Source organism: Anoplopoma fimbria, chromosome 18 (assembly GCF_027596085.1).
Source record: "Anoplopoma fimbria isolate UVic2021 breed Golden Eagle Sablefish chromosome 18, Afim_UVic_2022, whole genome shotgun sequence".
Lineage (NCBI taxonomy): Eukaryota > Metazoa > Chordata > Actinopteri > Perciformes > Anoplopomatidae > Anoplopoma > Anoplopoma fimbria.
Window position 1 is genome coordinate 10662161 of NC_072466.1, and position 22061 is coordinate 10684221.

A 22061-nucleotide genomic window follows, 5' to 3' on the forward strand; every position below is an offset into this window, starting at 1 on the left:
GATTTCATTTAGATTTTGAGACATTACAGTTAGATGACTGGACATTTGATCACACAGGAACATAAACATATATATACCTCCTTGTCCCTGTGCTAGAGGAAAAAGCCCAATGCTCAAGGTGATTAATGGAGAAATGGAGAGCAGTGGACTTTGGAGGTTTAAATGATTGAATGTACCGATAACAAACCAGACATCCAGTATTGATCTTTGGCCTCTCTGGTACAGTTAAAGCCCACTTGAAAGAAGTACCAAGTTTAGAGAAGACTGGCCCATTAACTAACTTACCCACTAAAGGATGGAACTTTGAAATCATCCCTGTATCCTGGGACTGGTTTCATTCACTTCCTGTGCTCATTGTGTCAATAGGAATAAAGTATGCAGAGTGAAAGAAGAATTGTTATTTATAGTAAATGAACAATTTGAAAATGAAACATTAACTATTTTAGGTGACCAGTCATTATCCAGCTGTTTTCAGTAATAAAGTTCATGGTAGTTCACATGCGTCACAATCATTTTTTATAATAAACTGAATTAGCCAACATTTTGTTAATCGACTTATCATTCAAGTCATTTTTAAGCAAAATCATTTCTTGTTTCTCAATGAGAGTATTTTCAATTTATCTAGATTCTTTCTCTCTATGGTATTAAACTGAACATGTTTGGTTTTTAGACTGTTCGTTGGATAAAACAAGACATTTTAATCACTTTTGATGTACTGCTAGTTACCCTGTTCACTCAGCATATACAGTACAGCTGCGTTTCATTTCAACTGAGTTCTTTGTCAGAAATTTTAACTCGAATGCCACCTGAAGCCGGATTTCTGCCTTGGAAAGTTGGACAAACACCACTTCCCCCGATATCAAAATACAAGATGGCCGCGAATCAACTATAAAAAAATAACCGTAATTGTCTCTCTTAATTGTCTCTCATTAAATTCTGTCCATGGACATGTTGCGACTGTGTCTGGATGTACAAAATACCGGCGTAATCATTATATCACTAACCTTGCCAGGGCAAACCCCATTACGTTTTCTGATTTGTTGTACTGGAACGTGGTCAGCTCGGTTATGACATTTCCCCAGCCCCGAGTTCAGATTTCTGAGGTAAATGGAAATGGGCTTAATCACAGGATGATTAAAGGGATGAGGAAAATCTTTAATATAAACATAGAACATAGGATATTTTCACCTCAAAGAGGACTTTGTTTCACGTTTAAGATTCTCATCACCTTGTGGGTAAGACAGTTTTCCTCCCTCTTGAGACAGTGATGCTGCATTACTTATCTAGTCATTGTGGTGTCTCAGCAGTGTGTTGGAGCTTGCACTTCCAGGCGAAGGCGTCTGATTTATCTCTGATCATGATGTTCACATAGTATGCTTTTATAACTAAAAGTCTGAGACACTTGGCTGTGGGCCAAATTGTATTTTTCTGTCTTAATTGATTTAAGTCTTTAAAGTCAACAATGTTAGCGGTCATGCTCCTGCTAACAGGTTTTTGTTTTTGTTGTAGGACTATTTTTCGTTAGCTTGTTGGTTTTAAACAGAAAGCTTGGTAACACACAGCAATTGGGTGGGGTAAATCAACACAGGCTGGGTGTTTTCAAGGGTATAGAGGGGGTGGAGTGTTGCATGCAGCAGATATTTGGTTACTTTCTGTTATTTTTTTGAGGAAGCATTGCGGTCCTGTTGTGTGAAACCGTTTCCTGTGTGGGTTTCCTGTGATTCTGGTCAGGGAACTGGTATCGGGACCGACCGGACCTCAGAGCTCCATGAGAACTTTCCATCCTGCTTGACCGCCTGTGCCCTTCGTGCCCTCTTGGCTTGTGATTGTTTGTGTTGAATACAGAGGGACACATGAGAACGGAGCTGGCATACGGAAGCTTGTGTGTGTGAGTGTGCTAGAGCGCACGTTTCTCTGTTGTTTCAGATGAGGTTTGGAGGAGACAAAGCACCAGAAGCAAAGGGATAGTGGTTCAACTTTCTCCCTGTGTACGTGTCTATGATGCAGAACTCGGTTATTCTGTGTTTTTCAAACATCCTGTCTACGTGGCGTTTCACCAAACCTCATGTATGCATCTTTCCTAGCGAGAGGCAGTAGACTGTAACGTAGACAACCAGACCTGTGACTACAGACTATCAGGTTTGAATCCTTGTGCTATCTAAGAATCTAGACTGGGAACATTTTTATTAGGTGTATCACTGGTCTGCAGCTGGTGTAGTGGACTGTACAAGAGATGCACAAGAGACGGAAGCGGTGACATGATCCCCATCTTCCTGTTTTTGTTCATTTCCCTTGTCTTCATCATCCTCTTGTCCACCAGTTGAAGAGGTGACACACCTGACTTTCCGTGTCTTTCCACTTTCATCACCCTGTTGTGGCTTATTTATTGCCTGAATCTCTTTGCCTCATGTTCGGAAGTGGAAAGTGTGAACTGGGTCGTGTTAAAGTTCAGGAGTTGAAACACAGATGGGTATTCACGTAGTGTATGACGTGTGTGGACTTTCCTTTTGAATAAAGAAAGGAACATGTTATTGAATGGTTACTAAAATTATGTTTTTTTGTTTCCTCGTATCTGCTTTTCCTTGTATACCTTCTCTTCTTATTGTAGTTAGATGCTGCTGTGATCTGTTCTTCTAGTTTTCATAGACAAATAGACAGCGTTTTTCAGAGTCTTAAATGGCTGATTTACTCCTCTGAGGGGAGGCTGTTTATGCAGGCAGAGGGAGAGGTATGCAAACAAAAGCTTAGAAAATCATGCAAGTCCTTCCCATCCTTCCTTTTTCCTCCCTCTCAAGGAATTCACATGCAGCCTAACAATGGGTCAGTTTGAGTAACCCAGTTTTCTTTGTCACTAGTTTTCTCAGTAATTTTGCTTTTTTAAAGTCTGTCTTGAGTGCAACAGAAGGATCCGTATCTTGAGCAGAAGATCTTGCGTGTGTTCCTTCATGCCTTTCCTTGTCTAAGCTGAATGCGAACATCAAAATGTCTTTGAATGAATATTGCAGAGCTGTTGCCTCAAACCTTTCAGTATAGGTCGTCTGCTGCTTGTCAGCTGACAGCAACTGTGGGTTTTAGTCAGTGGTAGCAGAGTTTTAACCCAATTGAAAAGGAAATATGATTAGTTTCAATTGTATATAATCAATATCAGAGTTATATAATTTGTCATGCATTCTCTACCACAGTATTTTTATTATGCTTAATTGCAAACAACCCCCAACTATACGAACAACACACAGTGGCCACAAATTTCAAGGTACATTAGTGTTGTGTACATGACATGCATGAAGAGATAGCTGAATACTTGCATAACTATGTTGTGTTAATATCATAGCATGAATATCCATTTCATGCACATTTCTGTCAAGTCTCTCTAGTTCTATTAGGGAATTCTATTTGGGGCGGCTGTGGCACATGAGGTAGAGCGCTTGTCCCGTAACCACAAGGTTGGTGGTTCAAACCCCTCTACCGGCAACATGCCGAGGTGTCCTTGAGCAAGACACCTAACCCCAAGTTGCTCCCCGGGCGCTTCATTGCAGCCCACTGCTCCTCCGGGATGGGTCAAATGCAGAGAAATAATTTCCCCATTGTGGGACTAATAAAGGCTTAATTATTATTATTATTATTAAACCTAATCCATATATAGGTTATATGATAGATATTTTTGAACTCATGTTACTTTTGGAGGTTAGTTCTCTAATCGGGAACGTATGGAGAAGTAAGCAAACAAATGTGATATCCAACAGTCAAAACTCTACTTTTAAAAATTAGACTTTTAACATTTATTTGATTTGTAAATGCTGAGCCTATGAAATGTTCATCACATGTATTGCACTTTGCACTGCCTCACTGAAAGTTATTGCGGTGTCCTGTGTGTCTGCCAGCGGCAATAACTTATACTTGAAGTGCTCTTTTAGTTTCTGTGTGTGTGTGTGTGTGTGTGTGTCCAGTCTTTGAGGAGTAATCCAAATCAGCAGGGGAAGGAAGCTTGGCCCATAGTCCGGCTGCCGTGCCAGTCGAGTACCTCTTAACTTGTGCCCGCTGTTTAGACAACCGCAGTGCCAGCCAAAGTGCATCCACACTTCAACATTTATTTATGTTTCTGAAACATATTGAATTTAGTTTGAAAGAGCGAGTTTGTCCTTATTTAAACTTGGTTGGGTGAGTTGCTGTGGGTTGCACTGTTTTCTTAACTCCTCCTGCATGTTTGTGTGCCCCTCTTATTGTTGCAGGGTACGCCAGTGTTTGTCCATGCTGGGCCCTTTGCCAACATCGCCCATGGCAACTCCTCGGTGCTGGCAGACAAGCTGGCTTTGAAGTTGGTTGGACGGGACGGCTTTGTGGGTAAGAGCGCACAATCGGTGCATACAGATCACACATACAAGCTGAAGCAGACGCACAACCACAAAGCCTTTGGGGATGACAGACAACAAGATGTTAACTGAAGAGTCCAGGAACCCAGATATGGGAGAATTTAAGGCCTAAGAGTCTTTAGCAGGGCTGATGATACTACAATTTTATATTTACTCCAGTCATGAACTTCAGCTTGCTCCCCTGCCATTGCAACCTTTGTCTTACATTCATCCTAGTTCTGGTTCTGGCTCTGTACCAACCGCCTCTGGTTGACTAGTTGACTCATGTGCTGCTCTTGTGTCCTGCTGCTGCGTAACTTTCTAGGAAACGGGTGGAAAGATTGCGTAAAAAAAACAAAGGAGAGAGAGGAAGGAAGCTGATTGATAATCTTAAGAGCCCCTGGAATGCTTTAGAGTAAACCACACTAATCCCTTCAACGTCAAAGCATACTTGAGTATTTCCATTTTTATCTGTCTATCTATCCCGCTGCCCGCTTTCCCGTCCTCATTTACTTTGGCTGCAGAAATATGTTTGGAATGTACCTGTGTGTGTTGTTGAGTTTGTCAGGTGAATTTGGATGAACATGTCAATCGTGTCAAGGCTTATATCTATGTGTATGTGTGGAAGAGTTTTTTCTGCGAGAGCAATAACAGGTAAAAGGAGACGGGTGACTCTTTGGGCATGCACAGCATTTACACAAGCTGTCATCTGTGAGCTGGGTGAATGTGTAGGCAGCGTGAGCAGAGAGTTGGGTTTCACAACACTGGAGTAGAGAAGCAGGGAGGCTTGTATGCGTTTTATTCTCAACCTCTCCACCCCACTAATATTCCATCTGTCCGTCTCATCCCCCCCCTTCCCCGTCTATGTGTTTGTTAGCTGCCAGGAACTCCACCTCCCTCCCCTTCCTCTGCAGCTGGGATGCATGTAAACCCCCCCAATCATTCAGTTTACACAGCTTGGTTCTTATTTTCTTAGTTGTGGTCATCATTTTTATTGGTTATGAAAGCTTTGTAGACACCAAAGTAATTGCTCGGATGAAACTTGATGAGGAAGTCTGAAGGGTTTTAGCTAAATTATCTATACTACTTTGTTTGGAGCTGAAATGTAAAGATCACTCAATTAGCTAGTAATCCTTCAATGCACATGAAAACAATAAGAACAGCAAGGCCATTAGCTCCAATTTTATAGGATAGTCAGTCTGCTGTAAATCCGTTACAATTGGTAATATGAGTAATCATTTTATTTTTTGCTTTTGACTTCTCCTTACTTACTGTAATAAACTGTAATCATTCGTTCTGTCTTTGACACTGATGTAACCACACTATAGTGTCTTATAATGTTATATTATAATATATATTAGTAATAATATAATGTAATAATTTACAGTCCGGTTTGATTATCTCTGCAAACGCCCCTCATGTTATGAAGTAGATGAACTCTCTGTGAACTCAGTGAGGGTTGTTGGGGTGTGTGTGAACTTACTCTTGGCTGAGCTTCATCATGCTCTCTGTTATTGGGGGTTTTTCAAGTCACTTTGGGATCTGGACTTTAAATTGGAGAAATGCTGCTATTGTGATGAGGGGGCTGCTGGGGGATGGATTCCACATGCCAGATGTGAGGGATTCCTGTATCATTACCAGTCAGGAGTATTGAATGCAGATAACCCCCTGACACTGTTTTACTACAAGATTTCCCACACGGCAGAGCCTCCCTAAACTAAAGCAACACATCATTTTGTCTTTTAGAGAAGCGGCCTATGACAAATTAGGATATATTCACATGTAAAACAGTTAAAGCTCTAAAACCTTTTAACACCACTTTAAAAAAACAACAACAAAAAAACAACATCATTGCCTTTTAAATTCTCCATCCTAGATTTCTGTATGCCTTTTATGTAGCTGTCAATGTACGGTAAATACAGCACTCATTGTGTGATAGTATGCATTAAGAAGTAGTACAGAAATATCGATTATTTGGTCGAGAAATAATTGAGAAACAACCATTTTTAAGAAAAGTTTTTCGTTTAAAGGAATAATTCAGGTGTTTTTAAGTGGGATTGTATTAGGTACTTATCCATAGTCAGTGTATTACCTTCAGTAGATGGTGGTCGGCATGCTGACTATGGTTAAGGTACCTAATGCAACCCTACTTCAAATGGGCCATTTCAAATACAAACATTTCCTGATTGTCTAATTTTTTTTTTATAAAAGTCGGTATTGAATATATCTGTTTTTAATACTTTTTAAACACAACCAAATAATGGAAGAAAAGAATCAACAGATAGTAAATAATGAGATTAATCATTGGTTGCAGCCAAACCAAATGCAACAACCCCAACTGGAAAATAAAAGGTTATGTAGATCCAGCCTACTTTCCAGCCTTCTCTGTTAGTGTTTTTACTGGCATGGGGGCTGACACTAATGCTTTGACTGGTAGTAACACCATCCAGCTCTCTTTTCACTCACAGCATCGACCTCCTCTTCCCCTCTTGCTCTCTGGCCAGTTCAAGGTCGTCACACAGAACAGGAAGCTTGGAAGTGTTTCCTCGTGACATCCTCCGGGGTCAATCTCCTGCTTGGTGTAATATCATAGTGGTGTGTTGTACTTGCTGTCATTGTGCACTGGCAGTCTTTGTATCCATTCTTTTCCCTCACATTGTCCTCTGCTCTGCATTGTTGTACATTGTGCGAGTACGAGTAGTACTCCTGTTCACAGTTGGTGGGAGATCATCACAGATCATTTATGGAAATATCCACAAATCCCGAACCTAAGAATGTGATTCTCACTGGCAGTCTGGTTCGGTATTCAGAGCCAAAGCTCTAATGTGGCGCTAACGAGGAACACTACGCTCTCTGTCAGCGGTCAAGGCCACATAAAGGCTAGTTACATTCTTGTGCTCGTCCCTCAGGCGTAATTTGTTGCTCTTTACTCAGAGACTTTTTACCAGAGGGGGGGAGGAGAGAGAGAGATGCAGTCAAGGCCCCCCAAGCCACAATTTCTGCTTAACGTCAACATTGTCATATTCCCAGACGCTGTTGAGTCTCAGCAATAAAATGATGCTTTTCTTCCTCTTGTTCTTGTACCCAGAAGATTTTCTCGTCTCTTTCATTTACTTTAGCCCTTTGTCTCTTTCCCACTTATTTTCTTCTGTTCTCTTCTCTCCTCCCTTCCTTGCAGTATTTTTCATCCCTGTTAAAATAAATCATACTTTCCCCAGTACTGCAGAGAACCTCACAGAGCAGAGTGATGCATTTCTTCATAGAAACACTTGTTTTTTCTCACTAAAGCCTCAGAGAAATGTCAGCCGCAAGCACTGTGAGCTACAGTGAATAACTCCCTTTCTTACTTAAAACCCCATATGTATACTGGTCACATGCAACCAAACATTACATTTTTTAAAATATTTTTGTCTTTATTTCCGTCTAGAATCGATAACATAATATATTTTCAATCCTAAGGGAACTGATCCAAATCATTCCCTTATGACAGCTTGACTGCACTCTATAAAACAGGCAGTGTTTACTGTATAGAATCATCTTTGCACACAGACACAAGCATTCGAACAACCTCATTTATTACATCAATTGAATTAGTTTCCTGACCTGCTGTCACATTTCAGTTTTATCCTTTCAATTGAATTACATGTTAAGAGGGTTAGCTGATGATCATTGTGTCCTAGCGAGAGGCTGCCCTCACAAAGATTATACAGAAGGTGAATGCATCTGGTTTGTACTTTATTCAACTACGTTCACCTCTCACTGGTGGAAACGGTTGTGCTGGACAGACCAGTGAATTCAGGGAAGATGTTCAGAGTGAGGCAAGTTTTGGCCGTCTCCCCACATGCAGCGAGCAACTGATGCTCTAGTGGGATATAATTTAAAAACTAATAAATCTTTATTACAATAACAAAATGGTCGTACTGACTGTTAAACCAAACCATCCCTCTCCCTTAGTGTAGCCAAGTTATTGTGTAACTGTACTCTGATTCTCCCTCCCTCTCTCTCTCTGTTGATCTCGTTGTTAATTGTTGATTTTATTCAATAATTTAATTACTTTGTTTTCTTCTAAAATGTGCTCTATTTTCTGACTCCACGGTAGATTTTGGTAATGTTATTTTGGTCTTAAATTGTGAAATTGACTTTTTGGGCTTGAGTGTTTGGAGTACATTACATTACATTACAGTCATTTAGCAGACACTTTCATCCAAAGCGACTTACAAGAAGTGTATTCAACATAGGTATTCAAGAGAACTACTAGTCACCAGAAGTCATAAGTGCATCTCCTTTCTTAAACAAGCATCTAAAAGCATAAACCAGAGCAAAAGTATAGTGCAGAAGCAAATTACTACGAAAACAATAATTGCAACAAACTAATACGAATACAATAAGTGCTACAAACTATTACGAATACAATAAGTGCAACGAACTGATACGAATACAATAAGTGCAACAACTAATATGAATGCAATAAGTGCTACGAGGAAGGCTCAGGGTAGTACTTCTTGAAGAGGTGAGTTTTCAGCCTGCGCCGAAAGATGGGCAGCGACTCTGCTGTTCTGACGTCAGTGGGGAGTTCATTCCACCACTGAGGGGCCAGGACAGACAAAAGCTGTGACCGGGTTGATCGGCCGCCTGGCCTGGCCATGGCCCATTGAAAGTAAAGTGCTAAAACTAAAACTTCAGTCATTTCTATAGTTAGTTAATCACCATTTAAACAGTATTTTCCTGAAATCAGACACCTTTTTGGTGGTGTACATGCAATAATGTATTCCCTTTCACTGTTTAAATGACAATGTTCCCACCAGGCTGCACTAAATGAGGAAAAAAACACCATAAGTCATTGAAACCTCACTAAACGTGTGAGACGCAAAATAAACCCCCAGCCTCACGCTAAAATTCTAGCTCAGGCCCACCACAATGGTGCCACACACATACACACAATAAGTAACAGGAAACCTTATCTCAACAAGGCCGTGATTCCAGGTGGACTATTTGCTTTGTTTGGAGCCTGTTCAAGAGGCCTGAGTGTAGGACCGTCCATATCAGAGGCACTCTCTGTCTCTTTGAGAGCCCTTACAGTGAACCCATTACTCAATACAGTTACTGCTCAGATAGAAACACAGTCAGACTCACTTGTGTGTGTGTGTGTATAAAGTTGGGTTGAGGATAAATTTGGTCAAAATGGTATTAAACAAGTGGTAGTTGACTGGCTCAAGATCAGGTCAGCCGTTGTCGGCTATCACCATGAACATCACTACCTATTTTGAAGTCTTTTCCAAGTGCTGCTGCTACAGCTGTGGTACGGTGCAGAGATTTTATTTATTATTATTCTTAAGGCTTTTCTAAAGAGCACAAATAAAAGATGGGAAAAGGGGACCACTGTCATCTTGAATTATGATGTATACTGACAGAATCTTTACATGGACTCCATAGATTGTCAGAAATATTAGTTTTTGAAATCTGTTTCCTCACAGTGACGGAAGCTGGTTTCGGAGCGGACATCGGGATGGAGAAGTTCTTCAACATCAAATGCCGGGCTTCCGGGCTGAGGCCAAATGTGGTGGTGCTGGTTGCAACTGTCCGAGCGTTGAAGATGCACGGCGGTGGCCCAAATGTAGGTTGACGTAACACACATTTTCTCTGATATTGTAGATTCAAACAATCAATGGCACTGATGTTTTCAACAACCTAAACTAGCATGTGACACAATTATGTACACAGTGGCAATCACCTAGTAACATGCTTTTCATGGTCATGAAAAAGCTGCTGTGCTGTTAAAGACCTGTCATTCAGTGGAAATTGATACCACACTTACAAAATATGTTAACCAGTGCCTACAATTTGTACGTATACATCTGCAGTACAAACAACACGTGTGTGTGTGTGTGTGTGTGTGTATGTATATACACTACTAAGGCTTCAGTGACCTTTTTATGCACTAAATTCTCCTCTCTATGGTCAAATATATATGTCCAAAAGGTAAAACTAGATGGAAAATAGAACAATATATTGCTGTATTTTACCTAAAACTGAAGTGTGTAAATATTTGTTGTCTTTGTGTGTTTTCAGGTGTCCGCTGGAGCACCCCTTCCCAGAGCATACATTGATGAGGTATGAGTAATATAGATATGCATAAATGCACTCAAATAGACACAAAAATAATAAAAGCATAGCCACTGTGACAAAAATATAAACTTGAGGGAGACATAATAATAATAATAAATACATGTATGTGTCTTTATGTAATGACAAACATGACATAATCGAGCAGGGGAGTTTGGGGACTGTCCCATCTCTTCCAATCAAGTTAAAATAATTAACCAAGCCTGTCTTATTACATTTAGTCGTTAAGGTCAGGATGTTTACAGGGAAATGAAAGCCATTTAAACTCACTGGCTAATTTGAGGCTCCAATTTTAAAACAATCATGTGCTCATATTCTACATGGTTGTTTTGTTTTGTGGTTTTGAGTGAACTGCTATGAGATACATGCCCCTTGACATTCCCAAGAATATCCTCAGGGGCCCTTACAGCCCTGACCTTCAGTAAATATGTTAAAGATCAGGATAACTCTTGAGTTTCATGGAGATTACTTACTGCACACTCACATTGGTGCAACACTGTTGGCACAATATATGACTTTTCAAATCCTTTTAGCTGGGCTTGTCTCTTTTGGAAGGGTTTTGTACAATCATGAAAAACCTGAAGACATGGAAATTTGCTTCATAAAAACCGGTATAAAACAGTGCATGTGGTTCAGTTAAGATTGACTGTGAACAGCTATATTGGTTGAACTGGGTAAATCAGTTATGTCACATTAAGTTGTTCTCTGCGTGCGGTAATGTTAGACCTGCGTTGCTGCTTTAACTTTTAATGGCATTTAAATTCTAGCGATTTGTATAGAGATTAATAAATATATAATAAATCTGCAGTTGGTATTCTCACAGATATTTAATTCCTATATGCATAAATACTTCCCCCACTAACAGGGTTAAGCACTCTTTTTTGATTAACAGCACAAATACAACCTATGAACGTGGTTTCCTTGAAGTTGGGTCTTAGCAAAGTTGTGTGTGTGTGTGTTCATATCTGGCCAAAATCACTAGTCTTTCAGGCTGCTTCAGCTGAGTAAATAATGAAGCAGTATAAGTTAATTGTGAAGCCTATAATGAAAACCAGAAGTACTGGGGAAAACAGAGCCATGGAAATTAATTTATGGGACCTGTATGGCCTTACTGCTCTGAGCCTGGGGCTGCACACACCCTCATATACACACCCACACAGAGTGCAAGATTGGATTACTGCCGTCAAACTTGGAGTAGCTGCACAATATACGATTAATGTACTCTGGAATAACTGGACTTTTGCACATAATAGAATACAATGTGAGAGTGATGACTGAATAACTGCACACAGTAGGATACTTCCAGTCTGTGAGGGGTTTTCCACACAGAAGGGGAGGTAGTTGCTCCGATACATTTCTTAACAGGCCAGTGAGCAGTCCTGCTGGTTCAGTTGAATTACAATAATACATTCCTGACCATTGCTTTGTTCCTTCTGTCTGTTTCTCCTCTAGGATCTGAGTCTAGTTGCAGGTGGTTGTCGAAGCAATCTCAGGAAGCAGATCCAAATTGCACACCTGTTCGGGGTACCAGTTGTGGTGGCACTCAATGTCTTTAAGTAAGCTGCATGCAGACACAATAACACACTAACCTAGCTTGAATCACCAAGAGTTCAGTGACATAAAGTCAGTCAATGGGCTTATAGTAAAGATGGGCTTCCTTGGGCCCACAAAAGCACTGTTTTTGTTCCATTCATTTTGTCTCTGAATAAGTAATATGTCGCCATGTTCAATAAGCACTGCTAACAATGTTTCCCTCGGTGATCCTTTAGGACAGACACCCAGGGAGAGATTGACCTTGTGTGTCAGTTAGCCAAAGAGTGCGGAGCATCAGATGCTGTGCCGTGTCACCACTGGGCACAGGGCGGCCGAGGCTCCTTAGATTTGGCCCAAGCTGTGAATGAGGCCGCCAGCAAACCAAGCAACTTCCAGTTCTTGTACAACATCGAGGTGAGAGCAGATACTCTCGATGGGAAAATCTGCATTTTTCTCAACTGAGCACAATTGAAGTTCCCCTCCAGACATGTTTTAAGAAATATGATAATACCAGTCATTATTTATGTCTCGTATGGATATTATAAAGATATTATAATAGTTGTATTTAATATTGTCCGTCCTTCCGTCCGTCCCGTTCATGCTCCTAGTTGTGATATCTCATGAATGCCTTGAGGGAAATTCTCCACATTTGGCACAGCTGATCGTCAAAGGTCCAGGTCACTGAAATAGGCCCAGTACTAAGTTGATAAATCCAATTTTTAATAACAATATATTAGGCCCAGTGACATGAGTCAATTGAGTCTATTATTCATCCTTCACATTATGACAAGTTCACAATGGCAGCTCTTTGGTAAAGATATAATTAAAGTTCAGTGAACAGTGGAGCTTGATTGTGTGTGGTGTGACGGAAAACCTCAGGATTGGACTCTTGGTGGAGTGGAGGGGACAGAGTAACTTTAAGGATAAAGAGTCCAAAAAACACCCGTAGAGTGAGGAAAACAATCTAGAGTTCTCTGGGCAGAGACCAATCTGTGTGAATAGGAGGATCCTGCAGAAGCAGAACAGCGGGTTGGAATCTAGTATTCAGCAGAACCTGTCTTTTGATGGGGGCATGGGCTTCAACAAGTCTAAGAAAAAAGAGAATTTTTTGTTAGCGAAAATCTTACCAATCCACAGTTCTGGCATTTAAACAAAAGAATGCAGTGTCTAGTATAAGTCAAACAGTAAATGTCAAACATGCCACATGATTTCATTCCACCGAGTCTCTCTTATTAACGTTGACGTCACAAGGATGTGTATTCACTAAATCTAATTTCTTCAATTATTCCCTTTGACTGGAGTGCTTGTTTCTCTCCACCTGTCTCCGACACACTGTTTTTTCCCATAGATGCCGATAGTAGAGAAGATCAGAACAATCGCACAAAAGGTTTACGGAGCTGATGACATTGAGCTGTCTCCAGAGGCCAAGGACAAGATAGATTACTACAATCAACAGGTGAGATCACTGCTGCTGCAATAACAACTGACTCACAGATCATCTCCTTTCGCTGTCACTCACTTTGTGTCTCACTCTCTCTTAACTTACATAAACACACTTATTAACCAGGTTTCTTGTTATATTTTTCCTAAAACCAGGGCTATGGTTCATTGCCCATCTGCATGGCAAAGACTCACCTGTCCCTGTCCCATATGCCTGACAAGAAGGGGGTACCCACTGGATTCGTTTTGCCTATCAGAGATGTCCGTGCCAGCATTGGGGCTGGTTTCATCTTCCCACTTGTGGGAACGGTACGTAACTGTAGTCTGCAAGAGTTTAAAGCAGCAGGCTAACGCTAACTTCAGTGTTGTGCCTTTATAGCTCATGATCACAGAGCTTTTTAAAAAGTGACTGGATCCACAAAAATGCATAGATGTGATGAATGTTATTTACTGTGTTATTATCCGTAACTTCATGGCAGAATGAAAGCTTCAGACAATATTCAGAAAAATACAACAAGCTGTACACATTCAAGTGTACCTCGACCCCCTGCATATCAGGCTGTACTGCAGAGATGTATATGTAAAATATATTTAGCTTCTTATAGCATAGCATGACAAACTAATCTCTAAAAACCTAATGTACACTTCCAGCACAGCACCGAAAATCAGATAGACAGGGTGAGAGACTAGCTGGTGAACATGGTGGAGCATTTAGCAGCGAAAGAACCTGATATTTCCCTCGAGATGATGAAGACCAAAAGCAGAGCTAACTGGACAGAGACAATTGGACTTAGTTTAACCAGATGGACACAAACTCTAAGTAATAAGCAGCTGTTTGTGAACACAACATTGAAATATCATCATCTTTCAAGTTGATATGGAACTTGTTAGCTAAGTCTTTTAACTGGTCCCAAGTGGCTGAAGAAAACCTAGTTATTTAGGTTTAAAGTCAAATCTGGAACATGTTAGGCTTCACCCTGAGGGCTAAATAAGTGTTTGGGCTCAGAACCAAAAGATTGTTGCACCACAGGGAATCATAGCGTCGTGTTTATGAAGAACTTATGTTTTGACCCTGTGCACTGAGCCTCTTGTATGTTTTCATGTGTGTTTGTCTGTACATGTGTATATCATTGGGAATGATCTGAAACCTTTTTGTCGAGGTAGCTTGGTTTCAAAGTGTCAAAGCAGCTTTGAGCAATTGTACGACTTGGCGCCCTTCCTTTACCTCGTTACTGTAATATCCAGAGCAAATACTGATGACTCCAGCTGTTCACTTTGATCTCTGTGTTTTGGTCAGAATTTAAGTTTGACTGTAATAATTAACTTAGCCTAAACTGTACTTCTGGGAAACCAGAACCTGATATTTTATGTTGATGTTGATGTTGAGGTTTTTTGCTGTCAAGTTGAATTAGAGACTTTTCTTTGTTTGTCTGGTTTACTTCTTAATTCAAGCATTGAGCTGTGAGATACAGCGACTTTATGTGCATCCTTCTTCTGAGTTTGCCTCTGAACAAGGTTTGTGTTTGCTTTTGCTGACAACCACCATGTTACTGAGCGGGTTAGAAGTGAGCTGGGCAAGCTGGAGCCTCTCGGTTGATGATGGGCCGGGCAGGAAGGTAGCAGCTTCCTTAGCGTTTTGCCTCCTGCTGTTTCACCAGAGTGCCCCGAGGTGACGGTCTTTGATACGCTGAGGCAGAGGTGTCAAACACCGGGCATGCTGGGAAGGCATGGCAGTGTCTTGGTGTGGCGTCTGTCCAATCTCCCAACCTTGCCTTTGATCTGCTGTGGCCCGCGGAGCCACTGGCACGTTGACAACCCTTGAACTGTGACTCCTAACCCAAAGGAAGCCTCCAAATTGTTCTTTGAACTCTTTGGCTTAGCCTCCGTCTGCCAGAGTGATCCATTGATATTTTCAAACCTTTTCCACATAACGGCTCTTAAAATAGTTCTTTGTTTGGCTTTCAAATGTTACTGGATTCTGGAAAGATTACCCCAGTATCATGTTTCAGATTTTTAGAATTGTGAAAGTAACCTTCAAGGAGAAATGGTGAGGCAGGTGGAAGAGAGGCTAGCATAGAAGGGGACATGCTGAGCATCTACATGCTCTCTACTACTTAATGCAACAATTTTTTTTTGGGGGGGGGGGATTTTTCACCATATATGTACAGTATGTTTAGCATTTTTTTTTATATCCAGCAAAGCATTGACAAACCCTCAGACAGATCTCACCAACTAAACTCCTGAGGCGGTGAGGGGGCGTGAGAGAGAGGGGGGAGGTTTGCAGGGGGTTAAGGGTCTCTACAGGGTGAAGAATCAGGAAGGGGCTGATGTCATTCTTCAGATATGTGAGGGAGGGGTCGCATGCAGAACAATAGATCGCTTTAACGTTCATATCCCGTTAGAGCTGCCTCCACTGCAACGTTAAACCCAAACCAGCTCAGATTGGTTGGATATGCCACATGGTCCCAAGTGGTTAATGTTCAACAGGTTGTAGATATGTGATTACATCTATAAGATAAAGCACACATGAGATGAAAGTAGGCCTTCATTTATGTTACTTAACTTTGGCCATTAAAAGACCTACAACAAACTCAATAAATCCAGGCATGTTTTTATCTTTGAAACTGACCTGTTCTTCAACTGTAGTTTTGCTTCAGTTACAGTAAAACTGATGCAGAGATAAAATTGCCCCTTTTAGGTAAGTAATTAATTCCACCATTATAACTCCACCTTTCTAGTCAATGGGTTATTTAATACATTCATTTTTTAAAGCAACTTCACTAGATGACCATACACCCCAACATAGAGAATCCATTTAGCTTTTTATTTTCACACTTCCTGTAATTTCCACGTTTCCTCCCTCTAACGGTCCATTAATCTTAAATGGCACAATTCCATAATCTCCCCGATCCTCTTGTGTTGCAACTGTGCTGGCATTGACCGAGACTCGTCTCCAGAATCGGTGGGGGGTAGAAATCCAGCTACATTGTCTCCTCCAGGGTTACCCCGACAAAGACTCATTGTGTTTGATACAATAGAGGGACTTATTTGGCTGAGTGGCGTTTCCAACTTTAGCCACGGAGTGTTGTGTCATTTTGCGAGTGCCAACTTGTTTTCAGGCTGGCGAGGACGACCTGCAGAACAGCACGTCCTTTGTTGCTTTCAAAACCTTGACAGTTAAGACAGTTGGTCTACACATTTTAACATCATTGATATTTAAATGTGCAGCCTGATACGTTAAACCGTACAGCAAAAAAATATTTTGAGGATCATGTTACTTTGAAGCAGTTTTATTACATTTTTTTCTAGTGAGTTTAGAGGTTTTGAGTCATATATATTTCTGTGATCTGAGGGTAAAAGTCACATTTGGACGTTTGGAGATTCTTCTTTATTGCAGTCCTACTTTGCTATTTAGGATGGTAAGACAGCTGCATCATCATGCTTTCTGACCACACAACACACGTAATTAACGAACATTTCTGTCGATGTAAGACCTGTTTAGAAGTGTTAAATAGAATAAATTCTAGGAAGCTGCTTATTGTTACATTATGAAGCAATATTGCTTCAGTTTGGACCATTAAATACAGTTACTATATAGAACAGAATACCGGTATTACATTCTACATGAATCTACTTCTTGTTTTATTTGACATTTGTAAGAGGGCTGGATCAGGTACAGAACGGAATGAAACCATACAAAACACGGCGCCATAGTTGCAAAAATTATACAGAATCCAAAACTACATTGATTTAATCTGCACATTATATCTACAGATTTCTCAAAACTGTTATCTTAAGCTTTCCATCCTTCTTTAGCAGGGCATGTAACCTTGAATGTCGTAGCTTACTTCTTGGTCTACCTTATTAAATACACATGCTTGTACCTTTTTTGATTTTTTGTTGAAGAACCAGATATTCTGGCTACTTAACCATCTTATTAAGATAAAGTGGTTTAGTCTTTAATACTGATAATTCATCAGGGAGAGTAACATACTGATCCAAGTTGTAGACTGTGCTTCAACTGTGAGTCATCTTATCTATGGGAAAAAAATGTAATCAATAGCTTCTCCCACTGAGCAATTTGTTATGACATCATGCGTAGTGTTCGGACATTGTGATGTCACGACTAAAGGGATGAATTAAGTTATCCCTCTGCCATCATTGTTCTTAATGTCTCCATTAGATTAAAAGGTGATTCATTGATATTGAATTCCTTCATAGTCTGAGTCATCCTTAGTTAAAGCCTTCGTGATGGATGTCGTCAGAACAGTGTCGTGTAACAGCGGACACTGTTTACATTTAGACCAATGAGCGTCAGCAGTTAGCATCCGCCCTGTCAGATTATGTAAGCATGTTCTCCTCATGTAGTCCCTTCGTTTAAATGCAGAGCTGCGTTTCCTCAGACAGGAAATTGGCTGGTCACTTCCTCCTGTCTCATTTCCACTAATGGGCCCATAAAACTGGCCCAGGGTCAGAAGAAAGGAGGCACGCAAAGAATGTCGCTCCCTGTCTAATGAGCGAGATAATTTACTCGTGAGCTTGGATGGGATGATGTGGCTGAGTTTTAGGAGAGGAGAAGTGTTGGCCCTGGATAAATTGTTCTCTGCTAACCAATTCCATATGTTTACCTGCCCTACAGCAAACGTTGGAGTCTCACATTTATTGACTTGAAATGTGGATTCAGATTAGTTTTGGCACCTAAACCAGATGAAAAAAACCTTTCAATTACACTGTTAACAATAGCAGGTGGTGTTAATATCTGGTCTCTTTGACTACACAGGAGCCTTCATTCACATGCTCTCTCCTGTTCACGTCAGAAATTTAATCAGGAAGAATTCCCTCAGTCGGTTGCTTGTTTTTTTATCTTCTTATTGAATCTTTCTCAATACAACTCAACATGGATCTTCCTGTAGACATTTGCTCTCAGCTGGTTATAGCAACAGGGATTGTACATGCATGATCACACTCACTCACACATACTTAGGAGTTGGGCAGTCTCCAGTAGCCCAGTCTTTTTTAAATGTGCTGTGGATAAATGTTATGTTACTATTTGTAACATAAATAGTATTTTTTTCTGTTTTTATATCCATCAATTCGGAGTAATTCTCATTACTATGTTGATGATCATCAAAGCTAGACACACTTGATTTTCAGTTGAGGAAACCTACTAAGACAAGTGTGTTGGATCAAAAATCTAAATGTGGAAGAAAAGAAACCCACTCACAGTCGATCACTTGTACTCACTTTAAGAACATTTCTCTCAATGTGGCAACTTTGTCAGTGGGTTCTATAAATAACCTTTTTTGTTCTTACGGCCTCTTTTTAGCTAATCCATCAGGACAAAAACCCTATTACCACCACTGCTTTGTATATAGCCTCTTTACTTTGCCTTGTGTCTGTGAGTAGCATATTGTTATCTATATTTTGTCAAGAATAAGAACAAGGCCCCCATTGTCTGTGGCTAAGTTCATCAGTGCTAAATTGTAGGTTGTCAACACATTGATCATCTGTCTGCCCAGACGTAAATGAGTCTAGATTACAGTCATTGAGCCTGTAGGGGGCTGATCTTATTCTGTCCCATTTACTCAAAGTTGGATACAGAGTCTTGGTGCATTGTATTTCGGTGCCGAACAGCTGTGTTGTGGCAAAGGCTTTAATATGAGGTTTGACTTATTATAGGTTTCAATATTATTTGGTTCTGTTGTAACTGACATTGTTATGAGACTCTTACTTAAAGACAGACTAAGAATATGAACCAGCTGCTAATATTACAGGGATTTAGCAATCCTGAAATGTTTCGGTTGACTTATGAGTTTAATAGTAAAATGGTACAGCTTCCTCATTAAGAGAGCTTGATTGTAGACATCTTGGTGTGAAGATGCAACTTTAAAAGATGTCTTTGTTTTACGTTCTAAGACAATGCTGTTGTCCCTCAAGTCTTCACTTATGTATTGATTTATTTCAGTTTATCAGTTTAGTAATTTAGTATACATGCTGCATTTATTATGCAATATATTTCAGTGTAGCTGCATTGTCTCGCACACTGTTTGTATATTTATTTAAGGCTTTTGGTCTACACTTCTTGATTGTTTGACTTTTTAACAACTAAAGGTCTTATCGTTTTGATTGAAAGGCTGTAAATAATTAAACATCAATATACTGTGCGAGTGCCTTTTTTCACTTTTATATAACATAATAACAGAATAATTTGTTCCAAACATTCGTTTAGGGGATCTTTTTAGTGCTCAAAATGACCTTCAGTGGCTTATTTTTCTTTACCAAATGTAATTGGACCCAACAACCTGAAACAAAATTTACATTAAGAACATGAAACAGTTCGACATGTTTTGAAGATTACAACTTGATTTTGACTATTGTGAGTCATTTTCTCTTTGTTTGCCTTCCAGTAAAAGTCTTTTGTTATGTTTCCCTTTAGATGAGCACCATGCCTGGCCTGCCAACTCGACCCTGTTTCTACGACATTGACCTTGATCCGGTCACAGAGGAGATCACTGGGCTCTTCTGAGCGTGCTTCAATTAAAGAACACATCATCATCATAAAATATTCCATAAAATGTATCACTCCAGCCATCTAATAGAGCATCCATTGTGTCATTATAAATATTTTACTAGCAGCCATTGTCTCCATAACTAGACTGTATTTCCTCCCTGGAGTTTTTACTTTACAACCTCATTCACTTAGTGCCAAGGCTCTAGTCTATGAGGCTACACTCTACTCTCACTAATACATACTTTAAAATCATCATCCTGTTTTCATTTCCAGGATCCCCTGATCCATGCTTGCGACATCAGACTCATCCATCCTCTACATCTTTTACAGGAAATGCCTTTTATCTTCCCAGCAGCCCTCACTCTCTCCAAAACATGGCAACATGCTCTGAAAATAAAGATTCCTGGAGCATTAGCTTAATGCTGTATTTGCACATATGTGTAATATGCCAAAGATGACCTTCTACCACAATAGCATGTACTGTATATCAGATATGCTGTATGTTTACGCTTTTGACCTCTGTGAATGTTTTTTTTTCTTGAGTATGAAAGGGTCAGTTTAAGTCTTAAAACCGTCTTAAAGTTTACTTCAATGTTGTGTTTTCATTAATTTCCTTTTTTAATTTCCCAAATGTCTTTAAACGGTGCTGTATTTGCTTTACAGAGCATAAGCCTTTCAAATGAAATAAGCAGAGCTTGTTTATTTTTTAACAAAATGTCTTTTGTACGCACAAAAAGCCATTATGGTGTTTATGTAACTTCTATTTTCCTAACATGCTGTTGTATAAATCACTACAAGTTACACAAGTAAGATTCATTACATTACAGTCATTCATCAGTTCAATTTCAATTTTGAAATATTGTAACTTTTTATTGTTTTAGCAAATGTGATATGTCCTGTGAAGTGTTATTAACAATTGCAGTTTATTAACAATATGGCATTTTTAGTGTGAAATAGCACTTCCACTGTTTTTCGAATGGTTACTTAACTTCATAACAGTTTAATTTTTGTATTACCTTTTGTGCAGGTGGACTTCATTTCAGACATTCACTGTAGAACCTCTTGACGTTTCACATTTCATACTTAAGTTGTGGTTTGCATCCAGACAGCTGAATGTAACTCTGCTCTTACAGCTGGCCACGGTGAATCTTGTTTTGATTATCAGATAATCAAACTATTGTTGTAGTTGTATTTTCTTACCAAGTTTCTCTGAAAACAAATTCATTATTGTTCAAATGTACCACAGTATTTTAAACATTTTGTTTCTCAGACATTGAACACGTGTTTTTCAAATAAACCTCTTATTTACTCCAAAAATTGTGTTTGTGTTTTTTCACACCCAGCAGTTGACTTGTGGCTCGACCCATCTGTTCATTGGACACATGTGCTCTCTTATAGTTGTCCTGTGGTTGTCCACAGAGATGCTTCAACACAAATCTTTTTTATTACAATAAAATAACATTTCCTCTTTAGCTCTCACTCCAATTGCATTTTAAAGCTTTTATTTGTTTAGCAATTTTCTTGTTTTCTTTCCCAAATACAGCTCTACTCCTCCAGGGGCTTCTGAAGCGTGCTTGGAAGCCAAAGGTCGACCAGCCTCTGTTATTATGAGGTGTTTTGGTTTGCAACCAACATATATGTGTGTACCTGTCATAGCTGGCAGTCCACACCTGCTAAGTCTGTTATTCTGTGTGCTCACCAGGCGGGATCTGGCTCTTTTAACTACAGTCGAGGCTGCAGGAATGCTGTCATCTATACAGTAGTGCTCCAATGGCATGTTTAGTGTTGCTGTGTGTGTGTTTGTGTGTGTGTGTGAGACCGAACCCTCTTGCTTTGAGCCGGTGACAGATTTGAAGACCTGGTGTTGATGAGGAGGTCCGTCATTGCTTTGTAATGTGCTGGAAAATCCCTATTTTGTCTTGTTGGAGTTGTTTATGTTGAGCTTCCGACTTCACCTGCTGAAGCCTTCAGTTGCTTGAGCTCTCATCTATTAGCACTCTTATTTATTTATTTAATATACTGGCTAATTTCAGTACCAAGGACAGGTCCCTTTGAAGGTCTGTGTGAGTGTAACTCAAAGAGTTTGCTGGAAAATGACTCCGATG

General features: G+C 40.0%; 1 protein-coding gene across 1 annotated transcript in view; it reads left to right on the top strand.

Moving 5' to 3' along the window:
• Positions 1 to 21262, top strand: part of mthfd1l (methylenetetrahydrofolate dehydrogenase (NADP+ dependent) 1 like) — a 37635-nt gene extending 16373 nt beyond the window's left edge. The window contains 8 exon segments of the mRNA XM_054618134.1: positions 4230 to 4341; positions 9824 to 9963; positions 10419 to 10460; positions 11925 to 12028; positions 12242 to 12419; positions 13354 to 13461; positions 13602 to 13754; positions 19882 to 21262. Of these exon segments, the coding sequence (XP_054474109.1) occupies positions 4230 to 4341; positions 9824 to 9963; positions 10419 to 10460; positions 11925 to 12028; positions 12242 to 12419; positions 13354 to 13461; positions 13602 to 13754; positions 19882 to 19971 (927 nt within the window). The 3' untranslated portion in view covers positions 19972 to 21262.
• Positions 21263 to 22061: the final 799 nt, after the last annotated feature.